At 42.9% G+C, this 16949-nt stretch overlaps 1 protein-coding gene across 1 annotated transcript; it reads left to right on the top strand.

Annotated features, from left to right (window-relative positions):
• The first annotated feature begins 3396 nt into the window (after positions 1-3396).
• LOC112123412 (glutamine amidotransferase-like class 1 domain-containing protein 3A, mitochondrial) lies at positions 3397-16606 on the top strand. The gene is made up of 6 exons (XM_026650248.2): positions 3397-3635; positions 10255-10307; positions 11435-11548; positions 11931-12050; positions 15917-16009; positions 16408-16606. The coding sequence occupies exons 1-6, from the start codon at positions 3543-3545 to the stop codon at positions 16589-16591; spliced, it is 657 nt and encodes a 218-aa protein (XP_026506033.1). The 5' UTR covers positions 3397-3542; the 3' UTR covers positions 16592-16606.
• The last annotated feature ends 343 nt before the right edge of the window (positions 16607-16949 follow it).

Below are 16949 nucleotides of genomic sequence, written 5' to 3'. Positions count from 1 at the left end.
CTGTTATCCAGGACACAAGTCATTTCTATTCACTTCACTGGCCATGGTGGGTAGTGTTTTACATTCTTCCTACATGATAGTTTATCATAAAAAAATCTTTTCACCGTTGCTGTTTTTATTGCCCCCTTTGGGAATTTGTTTTGTTTGTATTCCTTTCTTTTTTCGCCTGTTTGTTTTTTTTTTTTTTTTTTTTTTTTTTTGGGAGTCTCCATGTCTTGCCTGTGTTGCAAGATGTCAAAAAAAGATAAAAGGTATTAAAAGAGTGAAAGAGCTGGGGACACACATCAGTGATGGCACTCTGGATTGTTTCTTCTTTTAAAAAAAAACTCTTATTTTATCAAGTGCAAACACAGGTTTTACGGGCCTCTCCCCTGGTGTTGAGAACAGGCTGCATAGAAGGGAGAAATCAAATAAACGAGGAAAGAGCAAATGTTAGGAGAGCCAAAAGGATTATAGGTGGTTAGGGACTGTTAAAATCATGAAATCTTACATAATTGAGAATAAAGTTCTACATCAGGGTGACCAACCTGTGGCTCCGGAGCCACATGCGGCTTTTCAGAAATTAATATGTGGCTCCTTGTATAGGCACCGACTCCGGGGCTGGAGCTACAGGCGCCAACTTTCCAGTGTGCAGGGGGGTGCTCACTGCTCAACCCCGACTCTGCCACAGGCCCTGCCCCCATTCCCGCCCCCTCCCCTGAGCTACTGTGCCCTCGCTCCTTCCCCGCCCCCTCCCCTGAGCCTCCTGCAGGCCACAAAACAGCTGATCAGGAGGTGTGGGGAGGGAGAGGGAGGCACTGGTCGGTGGGGCTGCTGGTGGGTGGGAGGCACTGTGAGCGGATGCGGGGCTGCTGACTTATTACTGTGGCTCTTTGGCAACGTACATAGGTAAATTCTGGCTCCTTCTCAGGCTCAGGTTGGCCACCCCTGTTCTACATGGTAGCAGTATCGGCATATGGTTACATAGGCTGACATTACCCCATAATTGCTGCCCCATTGCTTATGGTTTCTTGTGTGTGTCTCATCTCTAGATTGTGTGCTCTTCGGGAACTGTCTTACTATGGGTTTGCACAGCACCTACTAGAAATGGATCTTAGCACTGGAAGGCCACCTCGGTTATCTCAATAGTATCTAATAAATGTGTGAATATAATATTAGCCACATTGTTATTAAGCTAGCCTTGATCTTGCCCCTAAATTTGTGTGCCTGCAGTTCTTGGAAGTTAGTTTTGAAAGTTTGGCCCATAAAGGTAATACAAAGGATTACATCTGCGGAGGGAGAGCTATGCTTTTGTATTACTCATGTCAGAAACATTTACATTTATAAATGCAGTATTTTTGTGCAACTATACAGCGCAGGCAGCACAATGAAATCAGATTTCTCTGTGGAAGGGCTGGGAGTACTTTTATCAGGCGTATAGCCGGCTCCTGCACCAACAACTCCTGCATAGGGGCTGGTGCAGCCATCCATTCCCTTATTCCTCAATTGAGCTAAGACAGAGCTATCAAAATAAACTTTTGTCCCGCCCAAGTTGTCTAGTAACATTTTGTGAAGTGCTCATATAGCATGGTGATGAAAGTGATACTGAAACCTGAACAGAATGAGTCTGGTAAGCCCCACATTAGGCCTAATATTTCCTCCGGTTTAGCCCAGTTTATGTAATTTTGAATGTGGGCAGTCAACTATAAAGCAGTGGCTCTCAAACTAGGGCCGCCGCTTGTTCAGGGAAAGCCCCTGGCGGGCCAGGCCGGTTTGTTTACCTGCCGTGTCCGCAGGTTCGGCCGATCGCGGCTCCTACTGGCCGCGGTTCGCCGCTCCAGGCCAATTGGGGCTGCGGAAAGCAGCACGGGCCGAGGGACTTGCTGGCTGCAACCCGCATTGGCCTGGAGCGGTGAACTGCAGCCAGTGGGAGCTGCCATCGGCCGAACCTGTGGACGCGACAGGTAAACAAACTGGCCCGGCCTGCCAGGGGCTTTCCCTGAACAAGCGGTAGCCCTAGTTTGAGAACCACTGCTATAAAGGATTTAGGGCTTGAACCTGTGAAGACTAGCATATGTGGCTACCCACTTGGCTACATTTTGCAGGGTCAGACCTTATCTACGCACACTTGCATCAATTTAAAGGTGTATTTTTAACCCAATTTAGTTCGATCCATGCACGTTTCTTTGTAGACGTGCTTATTTAATTTTGAGTGTATATTTTATCTTAATCCTGAAAAAAAGAGATTTAAGCTAAACCCATATATGCTTAAACTGAAATAAAATGTTTAAACTAATTTACGTGTCTAAAATAGCTTTAGTTAAACTGGTGCAAGTTTGTTTTTTCTTCCCACTTTCCTCTTCTGATCTCTTATGTAAAGTGCTTTGAAACTCCTGATGAGAAGTGTTATGGAAAATATAAGTACAGTAGTATTATCTTTAAGCCAGTAGGTTGGACTTCAAGGAGCAGGAATTGAGAAAAAGAGCTGCGGGGGTTTTGGCAGCATCTCTGTGGAGTTTCCTCTCTCTGCATAAGAAACAAAATATCCATGGAATATTTTGAAGGGACTTTCCCCAAAATGTACAGACATTCTCCTGGTTTCAGAGGGGAAAAAAGAATGTTTCATACAAGAGGAGCTGCAGTGAAGGAGGTCCTGAGCCTCTGCATGAGGGGCTGAGAGGAGGAGGAGGGTGTTGAACATATTTGGCCCAACATCTCTGGTCTGTGTGATCTTTGCCTCTTGCTGCACATCATTTTGTGCCACATTTACCCTACTAATGAGCTTGTGATACCCTGGGTTTATTTTAGCTGTAATAATGAACTAATAATTTTACCAAACCCTGAGTGTTCAAAAATTGTGAGATTTAAAAAAGAATGTATCCTTGGATTTTGATTTGTCTTCTAATCTTTGAACAATGCAGGAACATTCAGCTAACGTTTTCAAGCTTTTTTCTGCAACCAAGAGGGCAAGAAACCTCTGTTTTAAAAAACAAACAAACAAAAAGCTGGGGTCTGTAAGTACATGATTTCAGGAGCTGGGGCTTCAAGGAAAACAGCAAATATGAAACCTGGCAACACAAACTTGAGCTTAATAGTAAACCCCATGAAACTGTCTTGGTTGTGGGCACTTTTTAAGGAGGGGTGGTTAGCAGCAAGTTTCAATGTGAATAATTATTAACATTCGCTACATTCATCCAGTACTTTTTGCAAAGGCAGGTCTGGACGGTCAATGATCTCGGGATCTGATCCTGCAAACACTGGGCATACAGCACTTGCTGCTACCCGGGCTGAGCTAGCAGTACTGTAGTTGGTAGGAAGGCTACTGGCTGGGCCCTAGCGGAGGCACCACGGAGCAGGCAGAGGACGAAGCCCGGCAGCCCCAGTGCCGGCCGAGCAGCAGACACCGCAGCAGCGGGCAGGGACCTCCCGCCTCTAGCCGGCGCTGTGCGGCTGCAAGGCCCGGCCTGCCGCGTCCCGGGGCTCGCTGCTGCACCAGCCAGGCGCCCGGGCCCCTGCGGCGAGTCCAGCCCGCGCCTCCCCGACCCGCTCCCCTGAGCCCGGCCATGCTGGCGGCGCGGCTGCTGCGGGCGGCCCCGAGCGGGCTAGCCTCCCTCCACAGCTCCGCCCGCCGCCTGCGCGGGGCCCGCGTGGCCGTGGTGAGTACAGCCCGGCCCGGGGGGCTCAGGCAGCGCTGCGCCCCGTAGCAGGGCTTAGCGCCACTTGCAAACAGGCGGCCCTGGGCTCCAGGCTGGGGACCGCAGCCCATGCTGGGGGGAGGCGTTTTCCACGTGGGGAGCTCCAGAGAACTGCGCAGAGCCCCCCCGGGCGGGTTATAACTCCAAAGTGAAACTCTCTCACTGCCTGCTTCTGTACCTGGGTCCTCTGCTTGGCCTGGGCTGTGGCGTGTGCTGAGCGCGGGGTTAGTTGCCTCCTTATCCTTAGATCTTGCTCTGCAGCTGGTGACCCAGCTGGAATCTTTGAGATGAGTGGAGTTTATCTGGTTTTTAAGCCAGTGGAAAGGGTAATGCTAGTTGAAGGAGACTGGCCACCCACCAAACACAGTCCTGGAGCTGAAGTGTTCTGCCGCTCCCCTGTTAGGATACCCACTCCAGGTACTGCTGTATCAACACAGGGCTTAATGTTTAAGAATATAATAACGGCCATACTGGGGCAGACCAATGGTCCATTCAACCCAGCAGCCTGTCTTCTGGCCCAGGCCAGGTGCTTCAGAGGGAATGAACAAAGCTGGGCAATTTTAAGTGATCCATCCCGTCATCCAGGCCCAGCTTCTGGTAGTTGGAAGTTTAGGGGCCTCAAGAGCATGGGGTTGCATCCTTGACCATCTTGGCTAGTAGCCATTGATGGACCTATCCTCCATGAATACAGTAGATCTAATTCTTTTTTAAATTCAGTTATACTTTTAGCCTTCACAGCATTCTGGGCAATGATTTGCACAGGTTGACTGTTTGTTGTGTTAAAAAGAACTTCCTTGTGTTTGTTTTTAAACTGCTTCCTATTAATTTAATTGGGTCCCTAGTTCTTGTGTTATGTGAAGGAGTAAGTAATACTTTTCTATTCACCTTTTCCACACCATTCATTTTATAGACCTCTATCATATCCCTCATTAGTCATCTCTTTTCTAAGCTGAACAGTTCCACTCTTTTTAATCTCTCCTCATATGGAAGCTGTTGCATACCCCTAGTCATCTTTGTTGCCCTTCTCTGCACCTTTTCCAATTCTAATACATCTTTTTTGAGATTGTGTTACCATAATTGCATGCAGTATTCAGGGTGTGAGCATACCATGGATTTATATAGTGGCTATATGATATTTTCTGTTTTTTTGTCTACACCTTTCCTAGTGATATCTAATATTGTTAACTTATTTAACTGCCGCTGCACATTGAGTGAAAATTTTCAGAGAACTAGCCATGATGAGTCTAAGATCTCTTTCTTGAGTGGTAACAGCTAATTTAGACCCCATTGTTCTGTATGTATAGTTGTGATTATTTTTCCCAGTATGTGTTACTTAGCACTTTTCGACACTGAATTTCATCTGCTATTTTGTTGCCTGGTCGCCCAGTTTTGTCAGATCCCTTTGTAATCTTAGCAGTCAGCTTTGAACTTGCCCAAGAATCTTGGGCCAAGATAGTTAATTTTGTATCATCTCCACATTTTGCCACCACACTGTTCGCTGCCCTTTTCTTAGATCATTTATGAATATATTGAACTGCACTGGTCACAGTACAGATTCTGGGGGTCCCTTCTAGTTCCCTCTCTCCATTGTGAAAACCAACCATTTATTCCTACACTTTGTTTTCTATCTTTTAGCCAGTTACTGCCATGAGAGGGCCTTCCCTCTTATCCCATGACTGCTTAGTTTGCTTAAGAGCCTTTGGTGATGACCTTGTCAAAGGCTTTCTGAAAGTTTACTCCCCATATTGATTGGATCTCCTTTGTCCATATGCTTATTGACACCCTCAAAAAATTCTAATAGATTGGTGATGCATGACTTCTTTTTACAAAAGACACTTCCCCAACATATTGTGTTTATCCATGTGTCTGATAATTCTGTTCTTTATTGTAGTTTCAAGCAATTTGCCTGGTACTGAAGTTAGGTTTACCAGCCTCTAATTGCCAGGATTACCTCTGGAGCCTTTTTTAAAAATGGGCATTACATTAGCTACCCTCCAGTCATCTTGTACAGCTTGAAGCTATAGATTACATACCACAGTTAGTAGTTCTGCAATTTCATATCTGAGTTTCTACAGAACTCTTGGTTGACTACCATCTGGTCCCAGTGACTTATTACTGTTTAATTTATCGGTTTGTTCCAAAATCTCCTGTATTGACTTCTCAGATCCATCACCTGAAAAGAATGGATGGGTGTGGAGATCTCCCTCACATCTTCTGCAGTGAAGACGGATGCAGAGAATTCATTTAGCTTCTCTGCAATGGCCTTGTGTTCCTAGAGTGCTCCTTTAGCACCCCGATTGTCCAGTGGCCCCACTGACTTTTGTCAGGCTTCCTGTGTCTGATGTACATAACCATTTTTTGGCTGTTCGTTTTTGTGTCTTTAGCTAGTTGTTCTTCAAATTCTTTCCTGGCCTGCCTAATTATACTTTTGCACTTGACTTGACAGTTTAGAGACAAGCGGAAGAGAGTCTCCTGAGAGAGGATGTGTGGGCTATTAAACGGATACCAACAGTTAGTTAATATATATATGTCACTTTACAGTACTCTCTGCCTGAGCTGAAACTTTATTTTATTTAATCTGGTCCATGACATAGTTTGACTTTATGTACACACACTTCAGACCAAGCTGTACAGTGCATTCACTCCTGCAGTCTAATTTCATAGGGCCTAAGGAAAGATAAATTAGTGGAGGTGGTAAAGACTCTAATGAAGTGAATAAGGTCAAAAGCTATTTGGTACTTAATAGTTGAAAGGAAGCCATGATAAATAAGGTTAAAACTGGAGAACATCTAGGAGCTAGCTATCTAAATATTAACAGGGTTGAAATGATGTCTGTAGCAGAAATAATAATCAGAAAAGCAGAGTACAAAGGAACTGGGAATTAAAATAGGCTGGAATTCAGTCCCAAATGGGAAAATCACCAGTGGTAAGTATTTAAGATACAGTTAGGAAAGCTATGGGCAAAATGCATTCCAATAATACCTTAAATGCTAAGTGGGCAACCAAAAGCAGTGTGCTGGTGTGGGGAAATACAGACCCGCATAAAAGGGAACCAGAGGGCATTAAAATTACAAAAGAAACTGGGAAAGAGGAAACTTGACAGGTTGTAAAAATAAAATCTAAAGAGGTAAATTGCACAGAGCATCTTAAATAACAAGAAGCTTTAAATATATATAAAATATGCATGCAATGGATAACTGATAATGCACCCACTAAGCTGCTTAAAAATGAGGGGAGAGCTTGGGTTAAGAAAGTAGAGTTGTTAAAGGGACACTGCCAATTGGAAACCTAGTCACTGTTTAAAGCACGAATTTAAAATAGTTTCAGGAAGTACAAATGCCCTGGGAATTTTTTGTGTCTTTACAGTCACAATTTCCCTATTTTTAAAATCTCTCTCTCTCTTTTTTTGTTGCTGTCTAAAAGAACCACACAAACAAGGAAAACTGACTATACGCCCAGTGTGTCAAATGCACAAAGTAAACAAACTGCAGAAATTGGGGAACATTATTTTCTCTAATCTCCTTAAGTTCCACTGTTCTTCAGTAATAGCCAGGCTAGATTCAGACATGGGAGGACACACTTAGCTAACAGTTTGGGGTTATTTGAAAGCACTGTTCCCATGGCTAATAAGGGAAATTCAGTTGAGCTATTTAGTGTACTTAGATTTTAAAAAATGACTTAGCCATTAATCTCTGATATGGATCCTAAGAATAAGAGTAATGTAACAGGTAAAATAGAGTGTCATAAATTCTGACTTTTGAGGTGCGCTTTTTAACTCCCTTCTGTTTGAATGAAAAGTTTATGTATGCATCAAGGTCTGAATATATTCCATTATATGTAAGATCACCCTCTTTACATATCTTAGGAGCATGAAAGCTCATAATATTATTTTTAGCCACTTTTGTGACTGCCATCACATTTTAAAACAATGTGTCAGTTTTTCAAGTCTGAGAAAAATGCAAAATACTTTTTGCTTTTCAAATCAGTAGTAACTGCTGAGCCATTTGCCTGAATCCAACAAATTCTTGGACTGCATTGCAGACAACTTTTTAATTCAGAAGGTTGAAAAAGCTACTAGGGGGGAAGCTGTTCTAGACTTGATTTTAACAAATAGGGAGGAACTCGTTGAGAATTTGAAAGTAGAAGGCAGCTTGGGTGAAAGTGATCATGAAATCATAGAGTTTGCAATTCTAAGGAAGGGTAGAAGGGAGAACAGCAAAATAGAGACAATGGATTTCAGGAAGGCGGATTTTGGTAAGCTCAGAGAGCTGATAGGTAAGGTCCCATGGGAATCAAGACTGAGGGGAAAAACAACTGAGGAGAGTTGGCAGTTTTTCAAAGGGACACTATTAAGGGCCCAAAAGCAAGCTATTCCGCTGGTTAGGAAAGATAGAAAATGTGGCAAAAGACCACCTTGGCTTAACCACGAGATCTTGCATGATCTAAAAAATAAAAAGGAGTCATATAAAAAATGGAAACTAGGACAGATTACAAAGGATGAATATAGGCAAACAACACAGGAATGCAGGGGCAAGATTAGAAAGGCAAAGGCACAAAATGAGCTCAAACTAGCTACGGGAATAAAGGGAAACAAGACGACTTTTTATCAATACATTAGAAGCAAGAGGAAGACCAAAGACAGGGTAGGCCCACTGCTTAGTGAAGAGGGAGAAACAGTAACAGGAATCTTGGAAATGGCAGAGATGCTTAATGACTTCTTTGTTTCGGTCTTCACCGAGAAATCTGAAGGAATGCCTAACATAGTGAATGCTAATGGGAAGGGGGTAGGTTTAGCAGATAAAATAAAAAAAGAACAAGTTAAAAATCACTTAGAAAAGTTAGATGCCTGCAAGTCACCGGGGCCTGATGAAATGCATCCTAGAATACTCAAGGAGTTAATAGAGAAGGTATCTGAGCCTCTAGCTATTATCTTTGGAAAATCATAGGAGACGGGAGAGATTCCAGAAGACTGGAAAAGGGCAAATATAGTGCCCATCTATAAAAAGGGAAATAAAAACAACCCAGGAAACTACAGACCAGTTAGTTTAACTTCTGTGCCAGGGAAGATAATGGAGCAAGTAATTAAGGAAATCATCTGCAAACACTTGGAAAGTGGTAAAGTGATAGGGAACAGCCAGCATGGATTTGTAAAGAACAAATCATGTCAAACCAATCTGATAGCTTTCTTCGATAGGATAACAAGTCTTGTGGATAAGGGAGAAGCTGTGGATGTGGTATACCTAGACTTTAGTAAGGCATTTGATACGGTCTCGCATGATATTCTTATCGACAAACTAGGCAAATACAATTTAGATGGGGCTACTATAAGGTGGGTGCATAACTGGCTGGATAACCGTACTCAGAGAGTTGTTATTAATGGTTCCCAATCCTGCTGGAAAGGCATAACGAGTGGGGTTCCGCAGGGGTCTGTTTTGGGACCGGCTCTGTTCAATATCTTCACTAACGACTTAGATATTGGCATAGAAAGTACGATTATTAAGTTTGCGGATGATTCCAAACTGGGAGGGATTGCAACTGCTTTGGAGGACAGGGTCATAATTCAAAATGATCTGGACAAATTGGAGAAATGGTCTGAATTAAACAGGATGAAGTTTAACAAAGACAAATGCAAAGTGCTCCACTTAGGAAGAAAAAATCAGTTTCACACATACAGAATGGGAAGAGACTGTCTAGGAAGGAGTACGGCAGAAAGGGATCTAGGCGTTATAGTGGACCACAAGCTAAATATGAGTCAACAGTGTGATGCTGTTGCAAAAAAAGCAAACATAATTCTGGGATGTATTAACAGGTATGTTGTGAGCAAGACACGAGAAGTCATTCTTCCGCTCTACTCTGCTCTGGTTAGGCCTCAGCTGGAGTATTGTGTCCAGTTCTGGGCACCGCATTTCAAGAAAGATGTGGAGAAATTGGAAAGGGTCCAGAGAAGAGCAACAAGAATGATTAAAGGTCTTGAGAACATGACCTATGAAGGAAGGCTGAAAGAATTGGGTTTGTTTAGTTTGGAAAAGAGAAGACTGAGAGGGGACATGATAGCAGTTTTCAGGTATCTAAAAGGGTGTCATAAGGAGGAGGGAGAAAACTTGTTCACCTTAGCCTCTGAGGATAGAACAAGAAGCAATGGGCTTAAACTGCAGCAAGGGAGGTCTAGGTTGGACATTAGGAAAAAGTTCCTAACTGTCAGAGTGGTTAAACACTGGAATAAATTGCCTAGGGAGGTTGTGGAATCTCCATCTCTGGAGATATTTAAGAGTAGGTTAGATAAATGTCTATCAGGGATGGTCCAGACAGTATTTGGTCCTGCCATGCGAGCAGGGGACTGGACTCGATGACCTCTCGAGGTCCCTTCCAGTCCTAGAATCTATGAATCTATGGAACAAGCTACTATAAATAGGACATCCCAGTTCTTGTGTAACCCATCAGTACTGAGGCCACTATCTGTTTTGTTTGATAAGGGTGCAGCTGCAATTGCTTTATCCCCAAATGCTTGTGCAAGACCCTTAAAGACAGTCTGGAAAATACATATTTTGTCTGAAATATTGTGTTGATTTTCTCTTTGCAGGTCTTGTCTGGATGTGGTGTGTATGATGGTACAGAAATCCATGAGGCCTCAGCGTAAGCAGCTTTGCATTATTGCAGAGTCCAGAACTGTATTCTTCACATGATTAGAGCATTTTATTCTATTTAATTAATTTGCAGTTTCCCAGGGTTGTCGGTACTACCCTGGAAGAGCCTGGATGGTGTGTGGTTTTCTCCCAGGGTTGGTTCTTTCCATACCCCATGAAAATCCACCATTTTGTCTCAGCTTTATGGTCCTCCGTAAATTCTCATATTGCATGCTTCCAGCTGAGGAGGAGTGGGCAGACTCCATCACCACCGCTCTGGCTTAGCGTGTGATGAGCTATTGGTAGACAATCCTCTCCCAAGAGCTAGCTGCTGCTCTAGCATTTCCAGCTCAGGAAGCATGACCATAGACTTCACTTGTTTCCTAATCACCTCCCTGGGCCAAGTTCCAGTGCCAGGATTGTTAATGTTCAGATTGAGTTTGACCTATCGCACTGTATACCAGATAATGGGACATTGATCTTAATATCCTTTCGTGAGACTTTTGGACTCTTCTTACAGTTCTGAAGGAAGACTGTACTGGTTTCTGTAACAGGAGTAGATAACACAGCAATCAAAGGGGTTTAAGTAACATCTGCAGCTCATCTAGTCTTCCATCTCACTTTCCCCCCTTGACAGACTATAATAAATGCCCTATAGAGTGGTGCTGAAGCTTTTCCTGTCGCACCCCTCCCCTTACCAGTAATGGACTCTGTCTATGCCTCCCCCCCCCATTACTGCACAGTTGGCTCAGCAGAGGAACACGTGTGCTGAAGGCGGAGGTGGGGGCAGAACTGGGAATGGGGGAGGAGCTGTGGCTAGAGCCGGAGCTGGGCTAGATAGTGCTCCCTCCCACTCCCCGTGGGCATTGGCCCAGGTCCTGCTGCATGCATCCCCCTGAATGTTCCTCCACACCCCCTTGGGGGGGCGCACCCCATAGTTTGGGGAGCACTATCCTATACATTCTCTAAAAACTGACACTTTGTGGTCATTTTGTATGCTACTTTGTCAGTACTGTTTTCCAAAACACGTAATATATTTCTGGTAGGACACAGATCCAGATAAAAACCTGCTGTAATTGGTTCCTTAAAGACTCCCTCTCTTCTAAGGCTTTCATCATATTTTTACCTATTTTGTAGCATTTTGGTTCACCTGAGTCGTGGGGGAGCTGAAGTTCAGATGTATGCCCCAGATATTCCTCAGATGCATGTTATTGACCACAGCAAAGGACAACCAGCTGAGGCTGAATCAAGGTAAGAGCTACATTTAATTTGCACAAGATGACTCCAGCTTCTTGAGCTTGTGCCACAGGGATGTGCTGCAGAAGTTATGCCCTATGTTAAATATTTACTAGCAGCAATTTTCCCCAAGTATTTAACTTTATGCCAACTAATATTTTGTATGTGAGAAAAACTTAGATTCTTTGTCTTGTGGCTGACACCTAAAACCTTATCCCACTCCTTGCTCATGGGTACTGTATATTCCAGTTCTATTTCAGAAGCAGCTGTAGCTGTAGTTATTCAGGGTCATTATTTTTGACTCTTCAAAAATAACACCCTTCTCTTACACAGTTTCACCACACTTGTGCATGCACTGGCTTCATTACTCTTATTGCTTCATTTCTTGTTCTTCAAGAAACGTTTTAGTGGAATCAGCAAGGATTGCTCGTGGTAAAATCACAGACCTGGCTAAACTTAGTACAAAGGACCATGATGCTGTGATATTCCCTGGTGGATTCGGAGCTGCTAAAAACCTGTGAGTGCCAAGCTAAGTAAAGTGATACAGAAATCCTTTATTCATAATTCAGACAGTGGCCTTTTTACAAAGTGTTAGTTTACATAGTATACCCCAGTGGTTCTCAACAAGGGGTATGCGGAGGTCTTCCAGGGGGTACATCAACTAATCTAGAAATTTGCCTAGTTTTACAACAGGCTACGTAAAAAGCACTAGTGAAGTTGGTACAAACTAAAATTTCATACAGACAATGACTTATTTATACTGATTTATATACTATACACTGAAATGAAAGTACAATATTTATATTCCAATTGATTCATGTTATAATTAGTGCTGTCGATTAATCGCAGATAACTCACGCGATTAACTCAAAATTAATCGCAATTAACAAAATTAATCACGATTAATCGCAGTTTTAATCACACTGTTAAATTTCAATTGGTATTCTATTTATTAAATATTTTGGATGTTTATGTACTGTGACAAAGTTCCTCCTCTACCTTGGTGGGTCCTGCGCTTATTGGCGGATTTGCTCGCTTCACAGATTCACCCTGTGGGTCAGGAAACAGTCCAGAGACCTTCCCCTCTGGTAGAAGCTATAGTCCAGGTCAATTCCTCCTGTGTTTGATCGGGAGTTGGGAGGTATGGGGGGAACCCGGGCCCGCCCTCTACTCCAGGTTCCAGCCCAGGACCCTGTGGACTGCAGCTGTTTAGAGTGCCTCCTGGTACAGTTGCACGACACCTACAACACCCTGGGCTACTTCCCCATGGCCTCCTCCCAACAGCTTCTTTGTCCTCACACCGGACTTTCCTCCTGATGTCTGATAACGCTTGTACTTCTCCGTCCTCCAGCAGTACGCCTACTCACTCTCAGCTTCTTGCACACCTCTTGCTCCCAGTTCCTCACACCCACTTCCTCTCCTCTGGTTCCTCCTGGTTTGACTGGAGTGAGCCCTTTTATAGCATCAGAGGGGCCTTAATTAGAGTCAGGTGCTTAACTGCCTCACCTGACTCTTAGCAGGTTAATTGGAGTCAGGTTGTCTATTAGCCTGGAGCAGCCCCTGCTCTGGTCACTTAGGGAACAGAAAACTACTTATCCAGTGGCCAGTATATCTCCCTTCTGCTACTCTGCTGTTCCCAACTGGTCTGGGTCTATCACAGTACATTTTCATATATATTGTATTCTATGTTGTAAATGAAATCAAAGTGTATATTATTTTTATTACAGATATTTGCACTGTGAAAATGATAAACAAGAGAAATAATATTTTTCAATTCACCTCGTACAAGTACTGTAGTGCAATCTCTTTGTCGTGAAAGTGCAATTTAGAAATGTCAATTTTCTTTTGTTATATAACTGCACTCAAAAACAAAACAATGTAAACTTCAGAGCCTACAAGTCCACTCAGTCCTACTTCTTGTTCAGCCAATCGCTAAGACAAACAAGTTTATTTACATTTACAGGAGATAATATATGGAGATATCCGATCCGATCTCCTAGAACTGGAAGGGACCCTGAAAGGTCATCGAGTCCAGCCCCCTGCCTTCACTAGCAGGACCAAGTACTGATTTTTGCCTCAGATCCCTAAGTGGTCCCCTCAAGGATTGAACTCACAACCCTGGGTTTAGCAGGCCAATGCTCAAACCACTGAGCTATCCCTCCCCCAATGCTGCCTGCTTCTTATTTACAGTGTCACCAGAAAGTGAGAACAGGTGTTTACATGGCACTTTTGTAGCTGCCATTGCAAGGTATTTACGTGACAGATATGCTAAACATTCGTATACCCCTTCATGCTTTGGCCACCTTTCCAGAGGACATGCTTCCATGCTGCTGAAGCTCGTTAAAAAAATGTGTTAATTAAATTTGTAACTGAACTCCTTGGGGGAACATTGTATGTCCCCTGCTCTGTTTTACCCGCCTTCTGCCATATATTTCATGTTATAGCAGTCTCGGATAATGACCCAGCACATGTTGTTCATTTTAAGAACACTTTCAATGCAGATTTTACAAAACGCAAAGAAGGTACCAATGTGAGATTTCTAAAGATAGCTATAGCACTTGACCCAAGGTTTAAGAATCTGAAGTGCTTTCCAAGATCTGAGAGGGACAAAGTGTGGAGCATGCTTTCAGAAGTCTTAAAAGAGCAACACTCCGATGCGGAAACTACAGAACCCAAACCACCAAAAAAGAAAATCAACCTGTTGCTGGTGCTATCTGACTCAGATAATGAAAATGAACATGCATCGGTCCGCACTGCTTTGGATTGTTATCGAGCAGAAATCGTGATCAGCATGGACGCATGTCCTCTGGAATGGTGATTGAAGCACGAAGAAACATATGAATCTTTAACGCATCTGGCACATAAATATCTTGCGATGCCAGCTACAACAGTGCCATTTGAACGCCTGTTCTCATTTTCAGGTGATATTGTAAACAAGAAGTCGGCAACATTGTCTTCTGCACATGTAAACAAACTTGTTTGTCTGAACAATTGGCTGAACGAGAAGTAGGACTGAGTGGACTTGCAGGCTCTAAAATTTTACATTGTTTTATTTTTGAATGCAGTTTTTTTTGTACATAATTCTACATTTGTAAGTTCAACTTTCATGATAAAGAGATTGCACTACAGTATTAGTATTAGGTGAATTGAAAAATACTATATTTTGTTTTTACAGTGCAAATATTTGTAATCAAAAATACTAATATAAAGTGAGCACTGTACACTTTGTACTCTGTGTTGTAATTGAAATCAATATATTTGAAAATGTAGAAAACATCCAAAAATATTTAAATACATGGTAATCTATTATTGTTTAACAGTGCGATTAATCCCGATTAATTTTTTAATCACTTGACAGCCCTAGTCATAATTATATGGTAAAAAGGAGAAAGTAAGCAATTTGTCAGTAGTAGTGTGCTGCGACATTTTTGTATTTTTATATCTGATTTTGTAAGCAAGTAGTTTTTAAGTGAGGAGAAACTTGAAGGTACGCAAGACAAATCGGACTCCTGTAAGAGGTACAGTAGTTGGGAAAGGTTGAGAGCCTTTGGAGTTAAGGAAGGCTTCTTTCAAATTGTTTGGGGATTCCCATGGGATAACATTTTCAGTGCTGCACATGGATGGGTGGGCGGGGGTTTCCCTACGAGATTCTTATTATTGTTCGAGTGGCATTTTGTAATCTGCAAATTCCACACTGAAAAATTTCCCACCAAAACTAGGCAGCAGTTCTCGTGCTTACACACCACATTAAAAAAAACCCTTTCCTTTCTCTGTGATGGTGATTTTTGGGGCATGATGGAGGGACGTGAAGATTATAAAACTTTTAATTTTAGATCATCTCCAGTATCTTGCTCTTATTTCTTTCTGCCTGAGTCTATATAGAAAGTGTTGGGATAGTATTAAACTAATCACTAAATAATTTCCTTTCAAAAAGTTCATGGATTAGCCTAGTGAAACTCCTTTTTTTTTTTTTTTTTTTAACCATCTGTCTTGGATGGTTTAGTCGTAACAAATCCTGCATCATGGCAGAGGGTTAGACTAGATGACCCTTGTGTGGTCCCTTCTAACCCTGTGGTTCTGTGATTCTATGAAATGGCTTCTTCTAGGATGTTCCTTGATGTGTCGTCATAAGAAATAATTTTTTCTGTTCTGGTAATGATCTGAAAATCTGGTAGCATTGCTGTACTGTTTCTGCAAAATGTTAGAAGCCTGATTTGGTAACGCTTAGTACTTACATTTGTGGTTTATGATTTGTTACTTGACACAGTGAAGAGTTCGTATCCACTTTCCATTTTTGACGTCCATTGAGAGCTGCTCTGAGCGTGCACGTATAAAGTCATAGCATTATATTGAGGTGTTAATGAAAGCGTCTTGTTGTGGCAGTTCCACCTTTGCTGTGGATGGGAAGGATTGCAAAGTGAATGGAGAGGTTGAACGTGTCCTGAAGGAGTTCCACAAAGCTGGGAAACCCATTGGGTATGTACATTCTAGGTGCATTGGGTATGGTATATTTAGAGGAGCAATTAAAAGTACTGTTGTGTAGTTGATAATTTATATCAGAGCAGAGATAAAGCAAATTCTAGATAAGTTGGTGGATGTTAGTCTTTGAGCTAGAAAAAATGTATTCAGCCTTGCATTTATTACTGGTTAATTAAAAAAAATAATCTTTTTTCAAGATGGTAGGAAGAAAGAGAAGTCCAGCTAAGAAAATGTTTACCTTGCTTCCCAGGAAAAGCCTGATGATGAAAGAAATTACCTTTTCATGTTTGACATTATGATCTTTAAATACATGTATGCATTTGAATCTTCATAATTATAATTAATCCTTTTAAGTAGTAGTCTCATTGGAGTAACCTTTTCTATTTTTCTTGCAGCCTGTGCTGCATTTCACCAGTGTTGGCAGCAAAAGTACTCTCTGGTGCTGAAGTTACTGTGGGACATGAAGAAGAGGAAGGTGGGAAATGGCCGTATGCCGGAACTGCAGGAGCCATTAAAGCACTGGGAGGAAAACATTGTGTAAAAGAAGTAACTATATCCTTTCCAATTAATAATCAGTGACCACGTGTTGAGGGACACTGCTATTCTTAATGTATAAGTCAGCACAGTTTAGGGTTACCATACGTCCTCTTTTTCCCGGACATGTCTGGCTTTCGGCACTCAAACCCCCGTCCGGGGGGAATTGCCAAAAAGCCGAACATGTCCGGGAAAATGGCGGCTCTGCTCCTCCCCTGACTCTTCGGCTCTGTTTAAGAGCCGAGCTGCCCGAGCGCTATGGGCTTCAGGCAGCCCCCTTGCCTCCGGACCCCAGCCGCTGGGCGGGCACTTCCCTGCCCGGGCTCCGGTGGCGCAGGGTCCGGAGGCACGGGGGCTGCCCGAAGCCGGTAGCGCTTGGGCAACTCGGCTCTTAAACAGAGCC

Source organism: Terrapene carolina, unplaced genomic scaffold (assembly GCF_002925995.2).
Source record: "Terrapene carolina triunguis isolate 2854851 unplaced genomic scaffold, T_m_triunguis-2.0 Scaffold24, whole genome shotgun sequence".
In the NCBI taxonomy this organism is placed as follows: domain Eukaryota; kingdom Metazoa; phylum Chordata; order Testudines; family Emydidae; genus Terrapene; species Terrapene triunguis.
This window is presented reverse-complemented; position numbering and strand designations above follow the sequence as displayed.